A 19,424-nucleotide genomic window follows, 5' to 3' on the forward strand; every position below is an offset into this window, starting at 1 on the left:
TGTGGATGGATGGATGGATGTGGATGGGTGGATGTGGATGGATGGATGCATGGATGGATGGATGTGGATGGATGGATGGATGGATGTGGTTGGTTGGATGCATGGATGGATGGATGGATGGATGTGGATGGATGGATGGATGGATGTGGATGGATGGATGGATGGATGTGGATGGATGGATGTGTGGATGGATGGATGGATGGATGGATGGATGGATGGATGGATGTGGATTGATGGATGTGGATGGATGGATGGATGTGTGGATGGATGGATGGATGTGGATGGATGGATGTGGATGGATGGATGGATGGATGTGGGTGGATCACTGCTGCAACGTAGCTGTGAGCGCCTGCGAAGCAGGCGCGATCTCTAGATGTGAGCGGCCCGAAGGGCCGCGAACCTCTAGTGCATACCAACCCAGAAACACAGTTTGCTTATTTTGCATAAAATAAAATAAATGCAGCAAGAGGAAGTGCAGGGAATTCTTCAATAAATGTGAGCTAAATATAAAACTGTGTGGAGACTTTTATGTATGCAAATCTGGCCCTCAGAGTTCAATTAAAACTCTAGATTTGACTGTGTGTACTGTGTAGTAGTAGGTAGCATCATTACTCCCACCAATTACCATCACCACACCATCATAACATGACATGACACGGCTTGTGACATGTGGGACAGATTGGCTGAACATCAATAGGCAAGAAGAACAAGCAATGAAGATGTATCGATAGCTAAACATTATAAAGACGTCCGTGATTGTGCTTCCATAAATAATATTCCCTTGAGGGCATTGACAATAAGAAAAGGAGATTGCCTCATACCCTTCATCAGAGAGAAAGCTTTGGATCTTTAAACAAGGGACCACCATAAAATGTTATTGTCTATACAGTACTGTATTTATCATCCAATTTTCCAATATACCCTCATAATCTTATATATATATCCATCTCAGCCATCTCAGCCACACCAACTCAAAACGGCCAAAGACGGATTCTGTTCGGCGGTTCCCGACATTCGGTCGTGTTGGAAGTCACCATTATTACAGAAATATATACTGCATGCTATGCTGAACGTAATCCACTTAGTGTCATCTTTTCAAAATGCATATTTACCGTACAGTTTGTGTTTGTATGCTTATTTCGCAATACCTATTGCGCAATCCTCTGTAGAGTGAGTTTGTCATCATGGTCACAAGAGTATCGGGTTTCAAGAGGGAAGGGGGGGGTTAGAGAGAGAGAGAGAGGAGAGAGAGAAGAGAGAGAGAGAGAAAGAGAGAGAGAGAGAGAGAGAGAGAGAGAGAGAGAGGTACAGTAAGATACAGTAGATTACAGTACAGTAAGATACAGTACAGCAAGGTACAGCATAGTACAGTACAATACGGTACAGCAAGGTACAGTAGAGTACAGCAAAGTACAGTACAATACGGTACAGCAAGGTACAGTAGAGTACAGCAAAGTACAGTACAATACGGTACAGTCAGGTACAGTAGAGTAAGATACAGTAGATTACAGTACAGTAAGATACAGTACAGCAAGGTACAGCATAGTACAGTACAATACGGTACAGCAAGGTACAGTAGAGTACAGCAAAGTACAGTACAATACGGTACAGCAAGGTACAGTAGAGTACAGCAAAGTACAGTACAATACGGTACAGTCAGGTACAGTAGAGTAAAGCAAAGTACAGTAAGGTAAGGTAAAGTAGAGTACAGTACAATACGGTACAGTAAGATACAGTAGATTACAGTACAGTAAGATACAGTACAGCAAGGTACAGCATAGTACAGTACAATACGGTACAGCAAGGTACAGTAGAGTACAGCAAAGTACAGTACAATACGGTACAGCAAGGTACAGTAGAGTACAGCAAAGTACAGTACAATACGGTACAGTCAGGTACAGTAGAGTAAAGCAAAGTACAGTAAGGTAAAGTAGAGTACAGTGCAATACGGTACAGTACAGTACAGTACAGTACAGTACAGCAAAGTACAGTACAGTACAATACGGTACAGTCAGGTACAGTAGAGTAAAGCAAAGTACAGTAAGGTAAAGTAGAGTACAGTGCAATACGGTACAGTACAGTACAGTACAGTACAGCAAAGTACAGTACAGTACAATACGGTACAGTCAGGTACAGTAGTGTACAGCAAAGTACAGTAAGGTAAAGTAGAGTACAGTAGAGTACAGCAAAGTACAGTAAGGTAAAGTAGAGTACAGTAGAGTACAGCAAAGTACAGTAAGGTAAAGTAGAGCACAGTAGAGTACAGGACAGTAAGGTAAAGTAGAGTACAGTAGAGTACATTAAAGTACAGTACAGTAAGGTAAAGTAGAGTACAGTAGAGTACATTAAAGTACAGTAAGGTAAAGTAAGGTACAGTAGAGTACATTAAAGTACAGGACAGTAAGGTAAAGTAGAGTACAGTAGAGTACATTAAAGTACATTAATGTACAAAGTACAATACAGTAAGGTACAGTAGAGTACAGTACAGTAAGGTACAGTAGAGTACATTAAAGTACAGTACAGTAAGGTACAGTAGAGTACATTAAAGTACAGTACAGTAAGGTACAGTAGAGTACATTAAAGTACAGTACAGTAAGGTACAGTAGAGTACAGTAGAGTACAGTAAAGTACAGTACAGTAGAGTACAGTAAAGTACAGTACAGTAAGTGGATGGATGGATGTGGATGGATGCATGGATGGATGGATGGATGGATGGATGGATGGATGGATGGATGTGGATGGATGGATCGATGGATGGATGGATGGATCGATGCATGGATGTGGATGGATGGATGGATGGATGGATGCATGGATGGATGGATGGATGGATGCGAATGGATGGATGTGGATGGATGGATGTGGATGGGTGGATGGATGTGGATGGATGGATGGATGGATGTGGATGGATGTGGATGGATGGATGGATGGATGGACAGACAGACAGACAGACAGACAGATGGATGGATGGATGTGGATGGATGGATGGATGTGGATGGATGGATGCATGGATGGATGTGGATGGATGTGGATGGATGGATGGATGTGGATGGGTGGATGTGGATGGATGGATGCATGGATGGATGGATGTGGATGGATGGATGGATGGATGTGGTTGGATGCATGGATGGATGGATGGATGGATGTGGATGGATGGATGGATGGATGTGGATGGATGGATGGATGGATGTGGATGGATGGATGTGTGGATGGATGGATGGATGGATGGATGGATGGATGGATGGATGTGGATTGATGGATGTGGATGGATGGATGGATGTGTGGATGGATGGATGGATGTGGATGGATGGATGTGGATGGATGGATGGATGGATGTGGGTGGATCACTGCTGCAACGTAGCTGTGAGCGCCTGCGAAGCAGGCGCGATCTCTAGATGTGAGCGGCCCGAAGGGCCGCGAACCTCTAGTCTATTAAATTGACAGGTCGGGTAGGCCAATCAGTGACTTATATTTGCTAAGCGGCACAAACAGAAGGGTTGGGTTGGCCAATCAGGGAAGCCGATGCATACGCTCCCCCAAACACACAAAGATTGAGTGTGGCCTCCGCAGAATCTGCGCATCCTGCGCAGACCCGCAGTCAGACAGGTAACATGTCCTTAGGGTCGAACTCCCTTTGGTCCGACCACAAAAACCTAACCTTAACCCTAACACTAACCTTAGTAAAACTATGCCTAAACCTAACCATAACACTAACCTCAGTAACGGTGACGCGGGTGATTAGCTAACCTGCCGACACTGGTGAGTAGCTAACCTGCTGACTGTTCGACCCAACAGGAGTTCGACCTATGGGGCATGCATGCATGCATGTACATTTCAAGGCACCTCTCTGGTCACCCAGCGGTATTGCAGGCCAGGCTCCGAGTCCAGGCTACAGCCACACATAGAAGCATAGACACATGCATAGCTACACACACGGCCATGCTAGGGAGACGGTGTGACCACTGCTCAACAAGGTAATGAATAATAGTCCCATAACAATATGGGCTCAGAACAATATGGGCTCAGAATAATCAGATCCACACTGTGTGCTCTCACCAATACTCTCACCAATGACAGAAACAAGCCACCGTGGTTCAACCTATTGGTGTGTACATGGATAGAGCAGCAACATCTGCTACTGAGTAGAACAGTATTAAAAGTATTCAATGCCTGGATGGTATTAATCCTGAGTGATCCTATCACCTTTGATGATACTTTTCTCACAATACAAGGAGTAGGCCTAAATCAAAGGCTGTATTGAGTAGCCTACAAAAGGACCCCAATGTAAACAAGTAAACGCCACAATGGCGCATGGCAACTGTCAGTCTTTTAGATCCTTAAATTGTGACTTCACTCCACCTGCAGGTTTACTGAAAAACAGCCACCCGTGGAATGGGGATGTTACAGAATAATTTGTCTAAAGAATGCGTGTGTGTATGCAAAAGTGTTTATTGCTCTGGTGTTTTCTTTTTACAAACTGGGATTCTCGTCTAATGATTTATGTTTGTGTCACACAGTGCCGGCGGATGCGCTAGGCATTGTGGGCAACTGCCCAGGGGCGCAATGGCATCAGAGGAAGTTTGCCCAGGGCGCAAGTTGGGCCAGCCCCGGGCCTGGTGTCACACCATGGCAATAACAATCTAAAAACAACATGTCGCACGGCCGCGTTGGCATCGGAGTTCGTGGCTCGCTCGCCTTGCTGCATGCAGAAAGAGTCAACAGCAGCACTGGCAGACACTCTCTGGAGAGGAGATTAATCCCGCAAACGGATTCACATTGATGTGAGGGAAGAGACAGAGAGTGTGTGTGTGTCTGTCTGTCTGTCTGTCTGTCTGTCTGTCTGTGTGTGTGTGTGTGTGTGTGTGTGTGTGTGTGTGTGTGTGTGTGTGTGTGTGTGCGTGCGTGCGTGTGCGTGTAGCTACTAACTAGCTAGCATTCCAATCAGTGACAAATGGCGCAACAGCTGACTGAGCAGTTGTTGATTAGCGTGACAGACGGAAACTGCTGGAGCGTCTACTATATGTGCTCCCTGACAATCGCAAACAAGCCATTGTGCTTTCTTTGGTTTAAATCCTATTAGTAGACCTACTGTCCTGCGCTTTTTAGATGCAAACTTCTAATAAAGTATTCAATCAATCGATCAATCAATCAATCAATCAACCAGGCTCAAAACCAATTATTTTCCTTGCTGTCTGAACAACACAATCCATGTCAACCATGAAATAAACTCTTTCAATGATAGTCTTGACAGTTGAATGATCTTCAAGCCTGCAGCTATGTATTACATCATTATTAATTACATTTGCATTTTCCCAGATCACAAGAATCCTGACATTTGAAAACATGACCTGCCCCTTTAAACTAGCCCTCTGTACGCCCGGCCCACAGTCCGCACGCAGCCTATGGGAGCGCGGCGCACGTGACGAGCGTTCTTTGCGATGACCTCATCCCCAGAGTGGGATGACGTCAAATTCAAGATGGATGGAATGACGACGACGACCAGCGCACGTTAAGCTCAGCTGAATAGTGAATAAAGTGTTCGCCGTGTTGCTCCGTGGGAACACTTCAGGTAAGTTTGGGGAGTCGCGCAACTTCTTGGAGTTGACTTCAGCGGACAGAGACATAGTTGTGGGAGTGTTTTAGCTGAAGCTTTTTTTTTTACCCTGACGTAACTCGTTGTTCTATAACGTTACTGCCGTGTGTCTGTAGTGTGGACTGTGGCTCAGTGGCTCTGCCAGGCCGGAGCGACCGGAGCTAACGGCGTGTCTCTGTCTGTCTGTCTCTCTGTGTGAGTGTTTACGGGGAGTTTTGGCACACTGTTTCCATATATGGACCACTGAGACGCAGCGGCGATATAACTTTTAATCTTCGATTAATGACACACGCGTGTCCACTGTGTGACTATGTTTTATCAACCCGAAATAACGTTTCTCGCGAATGCATAAACATGAAGGCGAAGCCACGTCTCAACCCCGGTTGATCTAACGTTAATGCTGGTGATGATGAATGCTCTACTTCCTCGCGAAAGTGTCAGCTTATTACGGGGCTTTCGATTTCTTCATACATGCGATTATTCTTTGCGGAAGAGGCAATAATGAATGAACGGCCGCTGTCTTTAGCCTACAGTCAGAGAGAGAGAGCTTCAAACCTGGTATTTTCGCAATACAAACATGATGTAATGCCCAGCAGTACTGTACAGTGGAACACGGTGCGCATGTGCCCTGTTATAAGCAAACCAGTTGCTATGATCCAAACAAACCAATTACCAGAGTAACGGACGTCACTGAACGCTGTCGCTGCATTTTGAAACCATTGTGGACTTTTTCACATGTTTGCATGGATACCGTTACGTTTCAAACCAAACAGAACATTTGATGTCATAGTTTTTCCCCCTGGCCATTATGCACTTTTTGTTTCATTGTGAATTAAACAGACAATAAGTGAAAATGTTTGATGAACCATGGTTCAATTCATATAAAGCGTATAGTTCCAATGATTGATTATGAGAAGCGCTTGTAGCCTTTTAAGATGCTCCATCAACAACACACACCTGTAATTTCATCTATCTAGTCCTATCTGTCTTACTGCTCCAAACAGTTTCAAAATGCCAGTTTTGTTGTGAATTTATATTTACTAAAGCTATTTCTGATAATGTTTTAGGTAAGAAATAGTTCAGTTGCTCAATATTGATTAATTTCACATTTACAACTGAGTATTTACAATATTCATCATTTGGGAATTAGGACCTTCCATGCACTGACATTGCAACTTAGTTGTTGTGCAGCCGTGTGTGGACAGTGCTCTTGTAGAAATTATTCTTCTAGTGAAATTGTGATTAACAAGACAGGGTATATATAGGCCCATAATAATCTAACAATTACACCTGTATTGCTTTCCCTGTGGATCTCTGATGTCTTGTGTTGTTGTCAAAGTGATGATGTCAGTCTTGCCCAGATATGATGATTGTGTTTGTGTGTGTGTGTGTGTGTGTGTGTGTGTGTGTGTGTGTGTGTGTGTGTGTGTGTGTGTGTGTGTGTGTGTGTGTGTGTGTGTGAGAGAGACACACACACACACACACACACACACACACACACACACACACACACACACACACACACACACACACACACACACACACAAAGAGAGAGAGGATACAGAGATTTCTGGGAATGTATGGATCAGCGCCTTGTTAAGGTTTCAGGCACAAAGTACAAAGACAGTAGGCATTCTATGACGTCACTCAGTACTATGATGATCATGTCAGTGCTGTGTGTGTGTTTGTCATACCCAGAATTATGATAAAATATTTAAGACTCACTCTGTCTCCCTGGCTCTCTCTCTCAAAATGTATTGTGAAGTGACGAGTTGTCAGTTTGTTGATCGGACGTATCGAGTACTTCTTGGAGGCCAGTTTCTGACAGCAGTACTGTGCGTCTGTCTATTTAAAAATGTCAGCCGTCAGCGCTGTTATCCACACTCGGTGTCGGCTACTAGGTTCTTACAAGGGTGAAAAGCACAAAGTATTTTGAGGCCAGTCAATGATGTCAGTCTCTGTCATCTATGACTTCAGTTGTGATGTCGTCAACAGTACTGTGACATCAAGTTTAATGCCCGCTCTCCCGCATTGAAAGTCAACATTTTAACCACTAGCCTAAAGGGGAATTCCCCCTTGGATAGGGAAGTTATTGGTCTTTTTTGGTCATCAGGCAGAAAGAAGCCTGAGCCACTATGCTACACAAGCATGTGTCCATATTTGAGTATAATCTAGGAACAGAGACAGACATACACAAACCCATTGAAAACGTATATTATATACATGTAGAGGAGAAGAGTACTAATGCCATAGACATTATCAGATTGCTTGCAGTTGCAGGCCAGTCTGGAGCCGTGTGGAACTCCATATTTGGGCGTGGACAGACATAGTAGCATACAGACAGAGATTTGTGAAATGTACCTCTACTAGTGTGTAGAGAACTGTTGTCAGATTACTTAGTGCAGTGGTGCAATGCCAGTTATCAGAGTACTTGTTACTGATGTAATACGACTGATATATCCAGTCTATTACGTCAGTCATGTATGACACATCAACTTGGGAGAGTTTGGGGATCTCCATATATGGGCAAAAAGTGGACACACACACACACACACACACACACACACACACACACACACACACACACACACACACACACACACACACACACACACACACTCATTAGGTTAGTCATCTATGACATCAATACTGTGTGTCTGCCCATATACAGTATGTCAGTGGTTCCCAAACTGGGGGTCGGGCCTCAGGGGGTGTTTTTTTGTGGGGGTCCCCAGATGATTAGCTTAATGTGCAACATTGTTTTCTCGCTCAAAAACCAACAAACAGCACATTTCTACACTTTACCTTTTTACGAAACTATAAAATCAGCACTGTGTGTATCAGTTTCAAATGAGTGATTGAATGTAATCCAAAATCCAAACCTTATAAATTCTGAAACAGTTCTCATTTGTATATGTATTAACTATTTATGTATTATTTCCTGAAGTAAAAGTGTATATATTTGTTTATTTTTAGTAATAGTCATGTCAAGTTATATACTCTTTACGTTCTGCCTGCCCTTATATTATATCAATTATCAAAACCAAGAACGAGCTTGGAGAAGATTTAGTGTTGTTTTGATTTTATTTTGTATATATCAAAGCTTTCAATTATATATCATATTTTATTAGAATTTTCACACATATCTCTTGTCTTCCCTTTCAGGCATGATGGAGAGCCTTGTGCATTTCAGCAATCCCTCCCATGCCCCCTCTGTATTGGGAATTCTCAACGAGCAGCGCCTCCGAGGCCAGATGTGTGATACAGTCGTGGTTGTGGGAGACCAGAGATATCAGGCACACAGGAGTGTTCTGTCTGCCAGTAGTGAGTACTTCCTGTCCCTGTTCACACGGATGGATTCCGACTCCCTCAAAGTTGTCCACTTGGACTTCTGCGAGCCTGACACCTTTGAGATAATGCTGAATTACATTTATACCTCCTCACTCTTCGTGGACAAAGGCAGCCTGGCAGCAATCCAAGAGCTGGGTTACAGCCTGGGGATCCCCTACCTAACCAACATTGTGTCAACAAGGCCTCATGTGTCCTACTGTGTGTCCAGAAAAAGGCTGTCCTTCTCAGAGGAGGATGAGAGTGATGGTCAGACAAGGAGTGTCATTGTGTGTCAGGAAAGGAGAACATCTGAGGGTTTGTCATCACCCTGTTCGACCAGAGAGATGACCCAGTCCCCTTCACAATACAACTCGCATAAGGCAGTTAGGAACAACTCTCAGTCCATTGTCAAAAACCCAGGTGAAACGAGGGAAGATTCTGAAAGGATCTCCACCTATCCATACACCCCCATATTAAAAGAGACATCATCACAGAGCACGTCATTGAGGCCACAACTCACATCATCAGTGTCTTTCAGTGACGCTGAAGTGCAGCACACCAGGTTGCAGGTAGACGCTAAAGAGGAGGAGGAGGACACACCCCTCTATCACACCAAAACACCCTTTCAGGGCCGCACAGGTGAACCAAGTCAAACCATTGACAGGAGCGGTCCACTTGTAAAAAGTCTGCTCCGCAGGTCATTATCCATGGACAGCCCTGTTCCGGTCTTCTCTCCCACACTGGAGCTCAAGGACCTCCAAAACCGTGAGCAGTCTGTTGTAAAAATGGCATCAAAGTCACCTGCAGCAAAATCCGCAGAGCACAATTGCAGTTCAAGAAAACCCCCTCCGCTCGTCCTCAGGGCAAAGTACCCCAGCAGGTATGATGAAGATGACACTCAGGTAGAAGGGGCGCTTCGTGTGAAAACCGAGCCCAGCAGCCCTCTCGCTGATCCGTTGGACATTGTTCGAGTCACAGTTGGAGAAAGTTTGCCAGTCAATCTCAATGACTTTCAAACAAACTATGACCAAGGCTCGAGGCCAGACTTCAGTCACTTTGGGAAGAGAAAGGGTCGGAAGGACAACAGAAGATTCCCATTGAAAAAGGCCAAGGGCTTTACTGAACATCATCCCCCACTTGATGACGACATGTCAAACTCAATACCTCAGAATGCCAGCATGGACAACGATGATAATGGTTGGGGGCCAAGACTAAGCCAAATTTTTAAATGCTGGAATTGTTTGAAAGTGTTCAAAACCAGCACCGGGCTGCATCGCCATGTGAACATGTATCACCATCCAGACAAGCCTTACGCTTGCAACATCTGCCACAAGCGCTTTCATACAAACTTCAAAGTGTGGACACACTGCCAAACCCAACATGGTGTGCTACAGAATCCAGCCTCATCGTCCAGCTCCTCTGTGCTGGATGAAAAGTTTCAGAAGAAGATGGTTGATATTGTACGAGAGAGAGAAATAAAGAAAGCCTTGCTTTGGAAACTCAAGAGGAATAAGCAGGGTTTGCAATCTCCTACACTCGCCAGGAAGAGGTCAAGGTCCAATTACATATGTCCTTACTGTGGGAAAGGATTTTTGTTCCAGTCTCAATACAAACAGCATTTGAGGACACACCCGACTGAACAAGATGAGCAGGAGACAGAAGAGAGAGAGAGTAACCTCTTTCAGGAACAGGAGGAGGTCATTCAACAGAAGAACAACACAAATGCTGACGCTTACTCCTGCAGGCTTTGCAACGTGAAGGTGTCCTCACTCTTTGAGCAGGGCAACCATGAGAGGGGCTGTCGACATGCAACCGTATGCCCATACTGTGATTTGCGATTCTCAAGTCCGGCGGTCAAGAAAGACCATGAAGCACATTGCAAATACAAGAAACTGACATGCCTGGAGTGTATGCGGACCTTCAAGACCTCCTTTAGCATATGGCGTCACCAGGTAGAGGTCCACAACCATAACGTGATGACTGTTGAAGAGATGAATCTTCATCAACAGGAGAACAACGGAGAGGCATCCGACATGCTCGGAGAGGGCCGGTACAACGATGAGCCCATGGCAACAGAAAGGTCTAGAGATGAAATAAACTACAGTGACTCATCAGGGCAGCCCATGTTCGATTCAGAAGACTCTTCATCCTACGTGCATGATGACCTAAGCATGGAGCGTCTTGGCAAACTGGTAGTCAAGGAGGAAATGATGGAGGAGCCTGTGTGTGAGAGTGACAACACAGAGGCTGCCAGACTCGAACCTGATGAACCGGGAATGGAGTGGCCATGTGAAAAATGCGGAAACATTTTCACTTCTCACAAAGACCTGGAACGCCATCAGGAGCTGCTCTGCCACATCAAATCATTCATCTGTCGAATTTGCCACAAAGCCTTCAGGACCAACTTCCGCCTTTGGAGTCATTTCCAGTCTCACATGTCTGTCGCTGATGAAGCCGCAGCCAGAGAACTGGACAACCACCCAAGCTCTCCATCTCCATCACCACCACTGACCACACAAATGTCTGCACATCCTGCCTCACTGACCACACAAATGTCCACACATACTACCCCACTGACCACACAAATATCCCCACTAACTACCCCACTATCCACACAAATATCCACACATACTACCCCACTGACCACACAAATATCCCCACTAACTACCCCACTGTCCACACAAATATCCACACATACTGCTCCACTGACCACACAAATATCTGCACATCATGCCCCACTGACCAAACAAATATCTGCACCTCCTGCCCCACTGACCACACAAATATCCACAAATCCTTCCACACTGACAACACAAATGTCTGCACATCATGCCCCACAAGCCGCTGTGCATCTTAAACCAGCACAGACAGGTTCAGTGGCTGCTAAACAGCCTAACAGCACAGAGCTTAGTACTAGTAGCCCATCAGTAACTCAGATTAAGAGGGCTGTAGTCGAAAGGCAACACAGCAGCCCCGGGCCTCTTTCAAGTTCAAACAGTGTAGGGGATCCAGCCCCTCCTCAGGAACCAGAAGGCTTCTTTATTTACCATGCCTCTCCTGCATATCCTCTCTCGGCCTTGACATTTAAGAGACAGTACATGTGTAAGCAGTGTCACAGGACTTTCAAGACCGCCTTCAGTCTCTGGAGCCACGAACAGAGTCATAGCCACTAACCTTGAGCATCACACACAATGATTGTGTAGCTCTGAGTGACAATACCTAATGTTAACATAACACACCTCAGCCTACAAAAGAAAGACTTTGAATGTATATCCAATTTGCTTGCTTCTATATGTCATATAATCAGTGGCCCATGTGCATTAGTTTGAATGTGAACGTGTGCAAGTTTCCTGTTCATTAGGTCTTTATAAATGGTTTGACTCTTTGCCTTTTAATCTATTAGGCACCCTTTAGTTGTTCTCTTCTTTTCATCTATTTGACTGTTTAAGTGCTTTTGCTTTTGTATAAGACCTGTTTAGGACTGTTGGTGTGTGACATCATAAATGCTCATATACATTAAGTGGCTTCAACAACAGTGTAATCAATATGCACTGTTATGCGTTATGCCATGCTATCGGGGTGTCTGAAAATCTTTTCATTTTTTAAATAGATTTATTATTGCTATAGATCTCAAAGATACATAATTGTTCAAGTGTGAATAATAGTATGTCTTTATTTCTTAAGACATAACATTCCATTTATTTTTTCTTTATTTCAAATATATTAGCTTGTGTTCTAGTGAAGATGTTTCCATTGACATTTTAGTATATTGTTGCCTTTATGAAATGTCAAGCTTTGGTGATACAAGTCAAATCGCATAGTTCAAACAATGGAATACACCTCGCATAAGGTGTATGATTTTCTTAAATTATTATTTTTTATAATTGACTGAGCTGGAAACGTTTATCTAATTGATTTAACCAAAAACAGGTTCATTGATAATTGTATGACTGCAAGTAGATAGAAATAGGAAGTGAACTAGCTACATATTTTTTACTTTCTTTACAAATATATTTTTCTTTGCCTGTGAGCTTCAGTTTAGTAGCCTGTGTTATTACAAATCTTCTTAGTGGTTTATACAGTATTTGTACTTTTGGAAATGTTTTTCATGGTTATGGAAGTCCAAATCAAAGGACAACTTCACCCATTTATAACCTCTCTTTATATAATTGCCTCACTAATGCTCATGATATGGTACCATTATTTCCCCACCCTACTCTGTGTCTCATAGGAGGGCTGTGGACACTTCAGAAACCTGGATACCAGTGACATAATCACATCATTGTTTTTTTCCCCCTCCATCATGGTATGCTAACTTCCCAGGAATAGAAAGCCTGCAGTAGTGCAGTTTCTATTGGCTTGGATTCCCCATCAATGATGTCACTAGTATATGTGCTTCTGAACTATCCACAGCCCTCCTCTAAGATAGAGTTGACAAAAATTGCAGGATATTATAATGAGCATTAGTGAGGACCAATTATATGAAGATAGGTTGAAAATAAGTGATGTCATGCTTAAATGGTACAAGTATCAGAGACATGTACAAGGCTTCTTGACTGGCAATTTTCTAAATGTTGCTAACAGCGCCATCTATGTTCCACATTTTACTTGGTGTTTAATATGCAAATGTTTGCATCAATTTGAATGAATAAAAACTTCAATCGTTTGAGTACCTTGAAAACTGAGAATTTAGCAACAACAATTATCAGACTAGATATATCTAAAATGTATATTATCCATTTTATGCGAATCCCTGAGAGTGCATGTGTATTGAATCACATTTTAGAAAACGTTGACGGCCTTAAGCAACATTCAAATATTTTGTAAGTGTTTTGTTTTACATAGAAGCACAATTTGGACGACAGGTGATGAAATCAAGTATTGGCACAGTGAGAAAGATTTCCTGTTACTAAATTGCTTAACATTCATTATTCAAGATAGTTTTTAAATGTATTCCAATTGTTTTACAGCTGCATTGTTGCTGTGGGTGTCATTCATGAATATAACCTAGAGAGAGAGGATTACATTATAATTGCTAAACTTGGGAAATATTACATTAATGGAATGCTCCCCAGTCCCAGTAATTATAAAATATTTGATTTCAACAAAATGAGCAGCGGAAGCCGAATTGTGACGTTTATCACCCTTTGCAAAGTTATGTATTCATAATTCTTTAACTTTTTGTAAAAGACCTTATGAAAGAGATATGTCGAAAAATACAGAATATAATTTTGTGTATATGTCAGTGTTTGTATTCTCAATTTTGTACCTACTTTGTTAGTATACAAATATTTTATCTTTTTAGTATTAATATGCTATCACTGCAATAATGAATATTTGTATTAAAATTGGTTGCATTATTGTTGCTTTTATAGTCTTGCAGCAGTTTTGTGTTAAGTTTTTCTACTGTTTAAGGTTTTTTGTGTTTAACTTCTGTAATAAAGAGTAATGGAGTATATGACATGACTATTTAAATAGTCCTAAATGGTGTAAACGTATTTGCCACATTTTTTCCACTTAAAGGTGCTGTAAGTGATAGCTACAGTGTTTGTTCAGTCTATGCAGCTCTTTAGTAAACAGAAAATACATTCTCAGCTTTTCATACAGTCAGAAGAGATCTCTACAGGCTAAATAAATGAAATTGGAATTGATTAAAAATGAGCAGACACCTGATTGGATGAAATTGGTGACCCACCTGAAAATGTATTTTCTGTTTGCTGGAGAGATGGGGAGACCCTTGTTACTGAACAAACACTATAGAAACATTGAGCTTTACCTTAGCAAAAATATTTTAACCAGAAAATATCTCCTTTAACACCCTTTACATCTGGTCGCCCTATGGCTGGTGATATGGTCAAAATCAAATACCGTATCACAATATTCTTTCATCAAATACCTCAATATCAATGTATCATAAATATAGAATATCAAAATTGTGAACATAATATACATTTTATTTTAAATGGCTAAAGTAACCGATCTACAACACATTGCGACACGTTGAATTTGTATGGAGATCGTCTATTTTTTTTTAAAGGAAAGGGAAGATTTTGCCAAGTCACAATCTCCTCCAAAATACCAGACGATATCTAATCTCCTATATCAGTGTTTCTCAAACTTTTTGGGCTTCAGTCTCCCCTTTTCCTGATTGCTGAATCCAAGTACCCCCTTTTATCGACAACAACATTTTGATGAGAAAATAAATACTGACATCAAATGTCCAATTTTTATGTCAATATGTTGAAAATAAGAGTAGGTTGCCTTTTTAATATTCAGTAACAGTTGTGCTAGTCGAAATGTGTACTTAATTTGGTTTAAAGCTTTACATAGCAGCACGTTCGCATACATGTGTCAATGTTTTATCGTTAAACATGTCAGTAAAATAAATGTGTCAATTTTTCTTTTTCTCTCAAGTACCCCCTGTAGTACCCCCATTTGAGAAACACTGTCCAATATCACAATATCAATACGTTGCCCTGCCCTTGGTAACCCACATCAAAGATGAGCAAAATATATTTGTTGTGAGATTAGATTGAGATTAGATACATTTCATTTGAATTTATCATCAAACAATGACTGCTGAAGCTGTTGGAAATGGTGTTATATATCAATTCAACGCTGGCGTCCCTATTTTTGGCAAATAAGATTTATTTGATTTTTTTCCAAAAATGCAGAACAAGCAAATCTACAAGATCACAAATCATCAGTAATTTTAATTATATGGCTGCTTAAGTGGTTAGCACTTCCTAATTCATAATTTAAAATATTGTTTAGAATTTGCTACGACTTTTGAGAATTCCAGTCAAGGAATTGCCGAAGTGGGATACCCACCCAAAACCATAATACTTCAAGGCAGGTTCAAGAGGAATCATACTCACATGTGGAATGTGAGGCTTTTAATTTTAATCAGATTGAATATACCGTACAATGGGTACCTCACTGGCTCACCTGTTTACAGCAAATACCATCAAGTTTGAGTCCTTCCCGCAGCTGACCCATGGGTTTGAGTACATCCCGGGGCTCTATCTCCCCCACTTTCCTGTCTCTGTTCTCAGTCACTATCAATATAAAAATAAAACTAATAATAAACATTAGACTACACTTATCTGATGAGTTTGCTTATGGGCTATTTTGAAAAGAAATACTTTGTAAACTGAAGCTCTAGTCTACACATTGAGTCAGGAGTATGTTTTATTCATAGTGATCATTTTCTGGCTGGAAAATAGGGAGTGAACTTGGAGAATGAACTGGAAATCCTGTTCACTTCATGTCAGGTCACAATGCATGAAAATACATGCACAGTGAGGAAGTTTCAGAAGAGGAAATCTGCTCACTTTCTAACAGTTGTGCCATTTAACGTTAAAGCCTTAACATTTAGGCCTGACCTACGTTTTCTGAATAAAGTCAAATATTATTCAAAAATTACAAAAACAAAAATGTTGCTACATACTGTACATGTACTGTACTGAATGGGTTAAGCAAGGTTTATATATTATGAGTTACTCTTTACAGGCATCCAGGCTGATGTGACTGACACCATAAACCACAAACCAAAGGTCCTGTCAATAACTTTTTATTTACAAGAAACACTAAAACAACTATCGTGTGTAATTAATGTTGATCAATATTATTTTCAGAAATGTACACAATCTTGACATAATTGTAATATTTGTTATTGTAGCCCATAAAATGTAACCAGAAATAATTTACAGTATAATATATATTGATAGTTGCTGTCAGGCAGAAACCTGGTAACTCCATAGTTTTATGTTTTTTCACTGATTAATGCCTAATTTGTAGTATCTAATAAAAACACGAAAATAGTGAAAGTAGAAACTAGCATAAGATTGTGGAACAAGCATATTCCACTATTTGAAAGTGAATAAGTCTATTTTATAAGTATTTAACCAATAAAAAGTATTAAGAAGTGCTTGTGATTAAATAATATCGGATCCTTTGGAACACTTTTTTTCCATTTTCTGAATATCAAAGGCTTTGGAGTTTGGACATACAGAATGCAGTTTCTACCCGACAGCGACAACATAAATGTGTAGGCCTACTGTATACCGTATACATAAAACAATGTATTACATTCTATTTCCTGCTAATCAAAAATGTAAGTGACAAGGTAATTTGATATTGTTTTAGTGCTGCAATGCGGTAAAGAAAATCATTTAAAAAGTAAAAACATCTGAGCTGACACTTTGAGACAGCCAGTATTTCTACTACTAAAGCCTGAAACGTGAACTTGTATGTCTGCTATTTCAACGGCAATATGCATGAGGACATCAAAACAAAAGTTGGCCTCCTCCACAACCAAGTCTGAGCCTGCATCAGTTATTTTCCCCAGAAGTGAAGCTCATTATATCCATGATGCAATAACAACCAGAAGACCAGACTTAAGATACACAACCATCCAATAGCTTAGTTGGGGCATCCTCACAGTGCCAATGTGTCTTTGATCAGCCTTCTCATTGTAGTGCTCACAGAGGTGCCCAGTGAGTCTGTGATTTGGTATGTGATTTTGTAAAGGTAGGGCTGCACATCTTTGAGGTTGGTGTCAAACACATTGTCCACTTCTGACTGGGTCGGCATCTTTGGGAGGTATTCGTGGCGGTTTATGACCTCGACAACATTGATCACCTTCTCCCCCAGCTTCTCGCCAACTTTCTCCCGGCAGATCTGCCTCTCCTGCTCATTGGCCAGACTGACGACATTAACCTTGATGCTCCACACCTCCCAGGGAATGCACTCGTCAGAGAAAGGCCACCGAGACTTCTTCTTCTGGTAGAATTCTAGAGAGATTTGTCCCATGCCATCACTGCCTGTGATGTTCAAAGCATCCTGTAATGAAAGCGTTAAGTTATACAACTGACAGTAAAATCCTCTTTGTTATTGTTAATGTATCCATTTGTAACTCAAAAAGTGAGCAAATGTGACGGTTACATGTGTACACTCTCTGAGTTAAAAGTGAATATTGATTGATTGATTGAATACTTTATTAGAAGTTGCGTTGCATATGAAAAGTACAGGAAGGACAGTACAGTTCAGATACAAGGTCTACTAATTGTGAATATTGATTGATTGATTGAATACTTTATTAGAAGTTGCGTTGCATATGAAAAGTACAGGAAGGACAGTACAGTTCAGATACAAGGTCTACTAATTGCGTCCGAAGGTCGCAGTTTGCCACGAGAAACGTCACAGCTTGTCTCCGTGTAGACTGTACACAGCGGCAAACCCATAGACCGTAAAAATGTGTCATCATGATGTCATCATGCTCTGGTGTCACTGATGACAGGGGAACCACTCTACCAGAATGGGTTTGCCGCTCTGACATCACGCTCTGGCTTCATTGTGATGTCACACTAACAGAATCCCTTTTGTGCCCATATATGGAGTTCCCTGGTGTCATCAATATTAATGATGCCCTGTTAGAGAGATCCCTGTGATGCCAGGGGGAACAAATACCTTTTATGCCCATATATGGAGATATGGAGATCCCTGTGATGCCAGAGGACCAAATCACTTTTAAGCCCATATATGGAGATTCCTGATGTCCACACTTCTTACTAGTAGGATTTAACCCACAATGGCTTGTTTACATTGGGGTCCTTTTGTACTCAATTCATAAAATAAATATGTTATGAACTAATGAACCCCCTCCCCTCTCAGTCAAGACGACGAGGCCTTGCATTTTGCCAGCCCAGGGCAAACCATTGCAAATAAGAATGTGTTATTATTACAGGCCTGGTTAACACAAATATTTATTGTGCAATCACGTTATATAATGACGAATTACCTTGAACTCGGTCACCGCTTTCCTGATCATCCTGTCCAGCTCGTCCGAGGACACCCTGACAAAGGTGAAGTCGATGAAGTCGCAGTCTATGTCCTGTGTGCCCACAGTGCCGATGGAATATGTCCCCTCTTTCTTGTAGTGGAACTTGCCCGTGCTGCGGTGCAGCAGGATGGTATGGAGGATGGCCAACATGGCCTCGTCCACCTGCCTGGTCTCCACCGTTAATTCGAGGACTTCCGAACGACAATTCATCGTAAATCTATTTTTTGATAACGTTTTTACATGAAGAAGATGTGTGGACACAGCTAGCGTTGCGTTGGGCAACACTGTAAATGGCCACCGTTCAGCTGGCGGAAATGTACCGTTTGTTTACCTTTGTGGGGGTCTGGAATGCGCAGTGTTTCTAACGCTAAAGTGTCGTCATTTGGCAAAAAAATAAAACAAAAAAAAGTGTATTACGGCTAAATGTTGAAGGCGTCGATAATTATGCCGTAAATAACAACACATAATATATAAAATAACCCGATCTGCAGGTTAGTGTTACGTAGCTCAAATGATTCAGGATGACGAACTACGGCAACCCAGATAGATAAATAATAAGCGTGACTACATTTTTTTTTTACCATCTACGTTTTCTTTTACTATAGAATTATGATTAGCTCTATAATTATTATGGAATAATTGTGACTACTGTTTTGGAAT

The 19,424-nt window shown here is 41.7% G+C and overlaps 2 protein-coding genes across 3 annotated transcripts; one reads left to right on the forward strand and one right to left on the reverse strand.

Moving 5' to 3' along the window:
• Nucleotides 1-5,487: 5,487 nt before the first annotated feature.
• On the forward strand, nt 5,488-14,031 carry zbtb21 (zinc finger and BTB domain containing 21). 2 transcript variants are annotated; one of them, XM_080748908.1, is made up of 2 exons: nt 5,488-5,566; nt 8,756-14,031. In XM_080748908.1, the coding sequence occupies exon 2, from the start codon at nt 8,758-8,760 to the stop codon at nt 12,091-12,093; it is 3,336 nt and encodes a 1,111-aa protein (XP_080605034.1). In that variant the 5' UTR covers nt 5,488-5,566; nt 8,756-8,757; the 3' UTR covers nt 12,094-14,031. The 2 variants fall into 2 exon arrangements, with proteins under 2 accessions (XP_080605034.1, XP_080605035.1); XM_080748909.1 differs by lacking the exon at nt 5,488-5,566 and adding an exon at nt 5,764-5,785.
• A 2,509-nt stretch (nt 14,032-16,540) lies between these two features.
• On the reverse strand, nt 16,541-19,277 carry atg101 (autophagy related 101). The gene is made up of 2 exons (XM_080749872.1): nt 18,723-19,277; nt 16,541-17,764 (listed from the first exon to the last, which is right to left on the reverse strand). Exons 1-2 carry the CDS (start codon nt 18,972-18,974, stop codon nt 17,360-17,362), a joined length of 657 nt encoding a protein of 218 aa, XP_080605998.1. The 5' UTR covers nt 18,975-19,277; the 3' UTR covers nt 16,541-17,359.
• Between the last annotated feature and the right edge of the window lie 147 nt (nt 19,278-19,424).

This window comes from Nannobrachium achirus, assembly GCF_963921795.1.
Source record: "Nannobrachium achirus genome assembly, chromosome: 19".
Classification (NCBI taxonomy): domain Eukaryota; kingdom Metazoa; phylum Chordata; class Actinopteri; order Myctophiformes; family Myctophidae; genus Nannobrachium; species Nannobrachium achirus.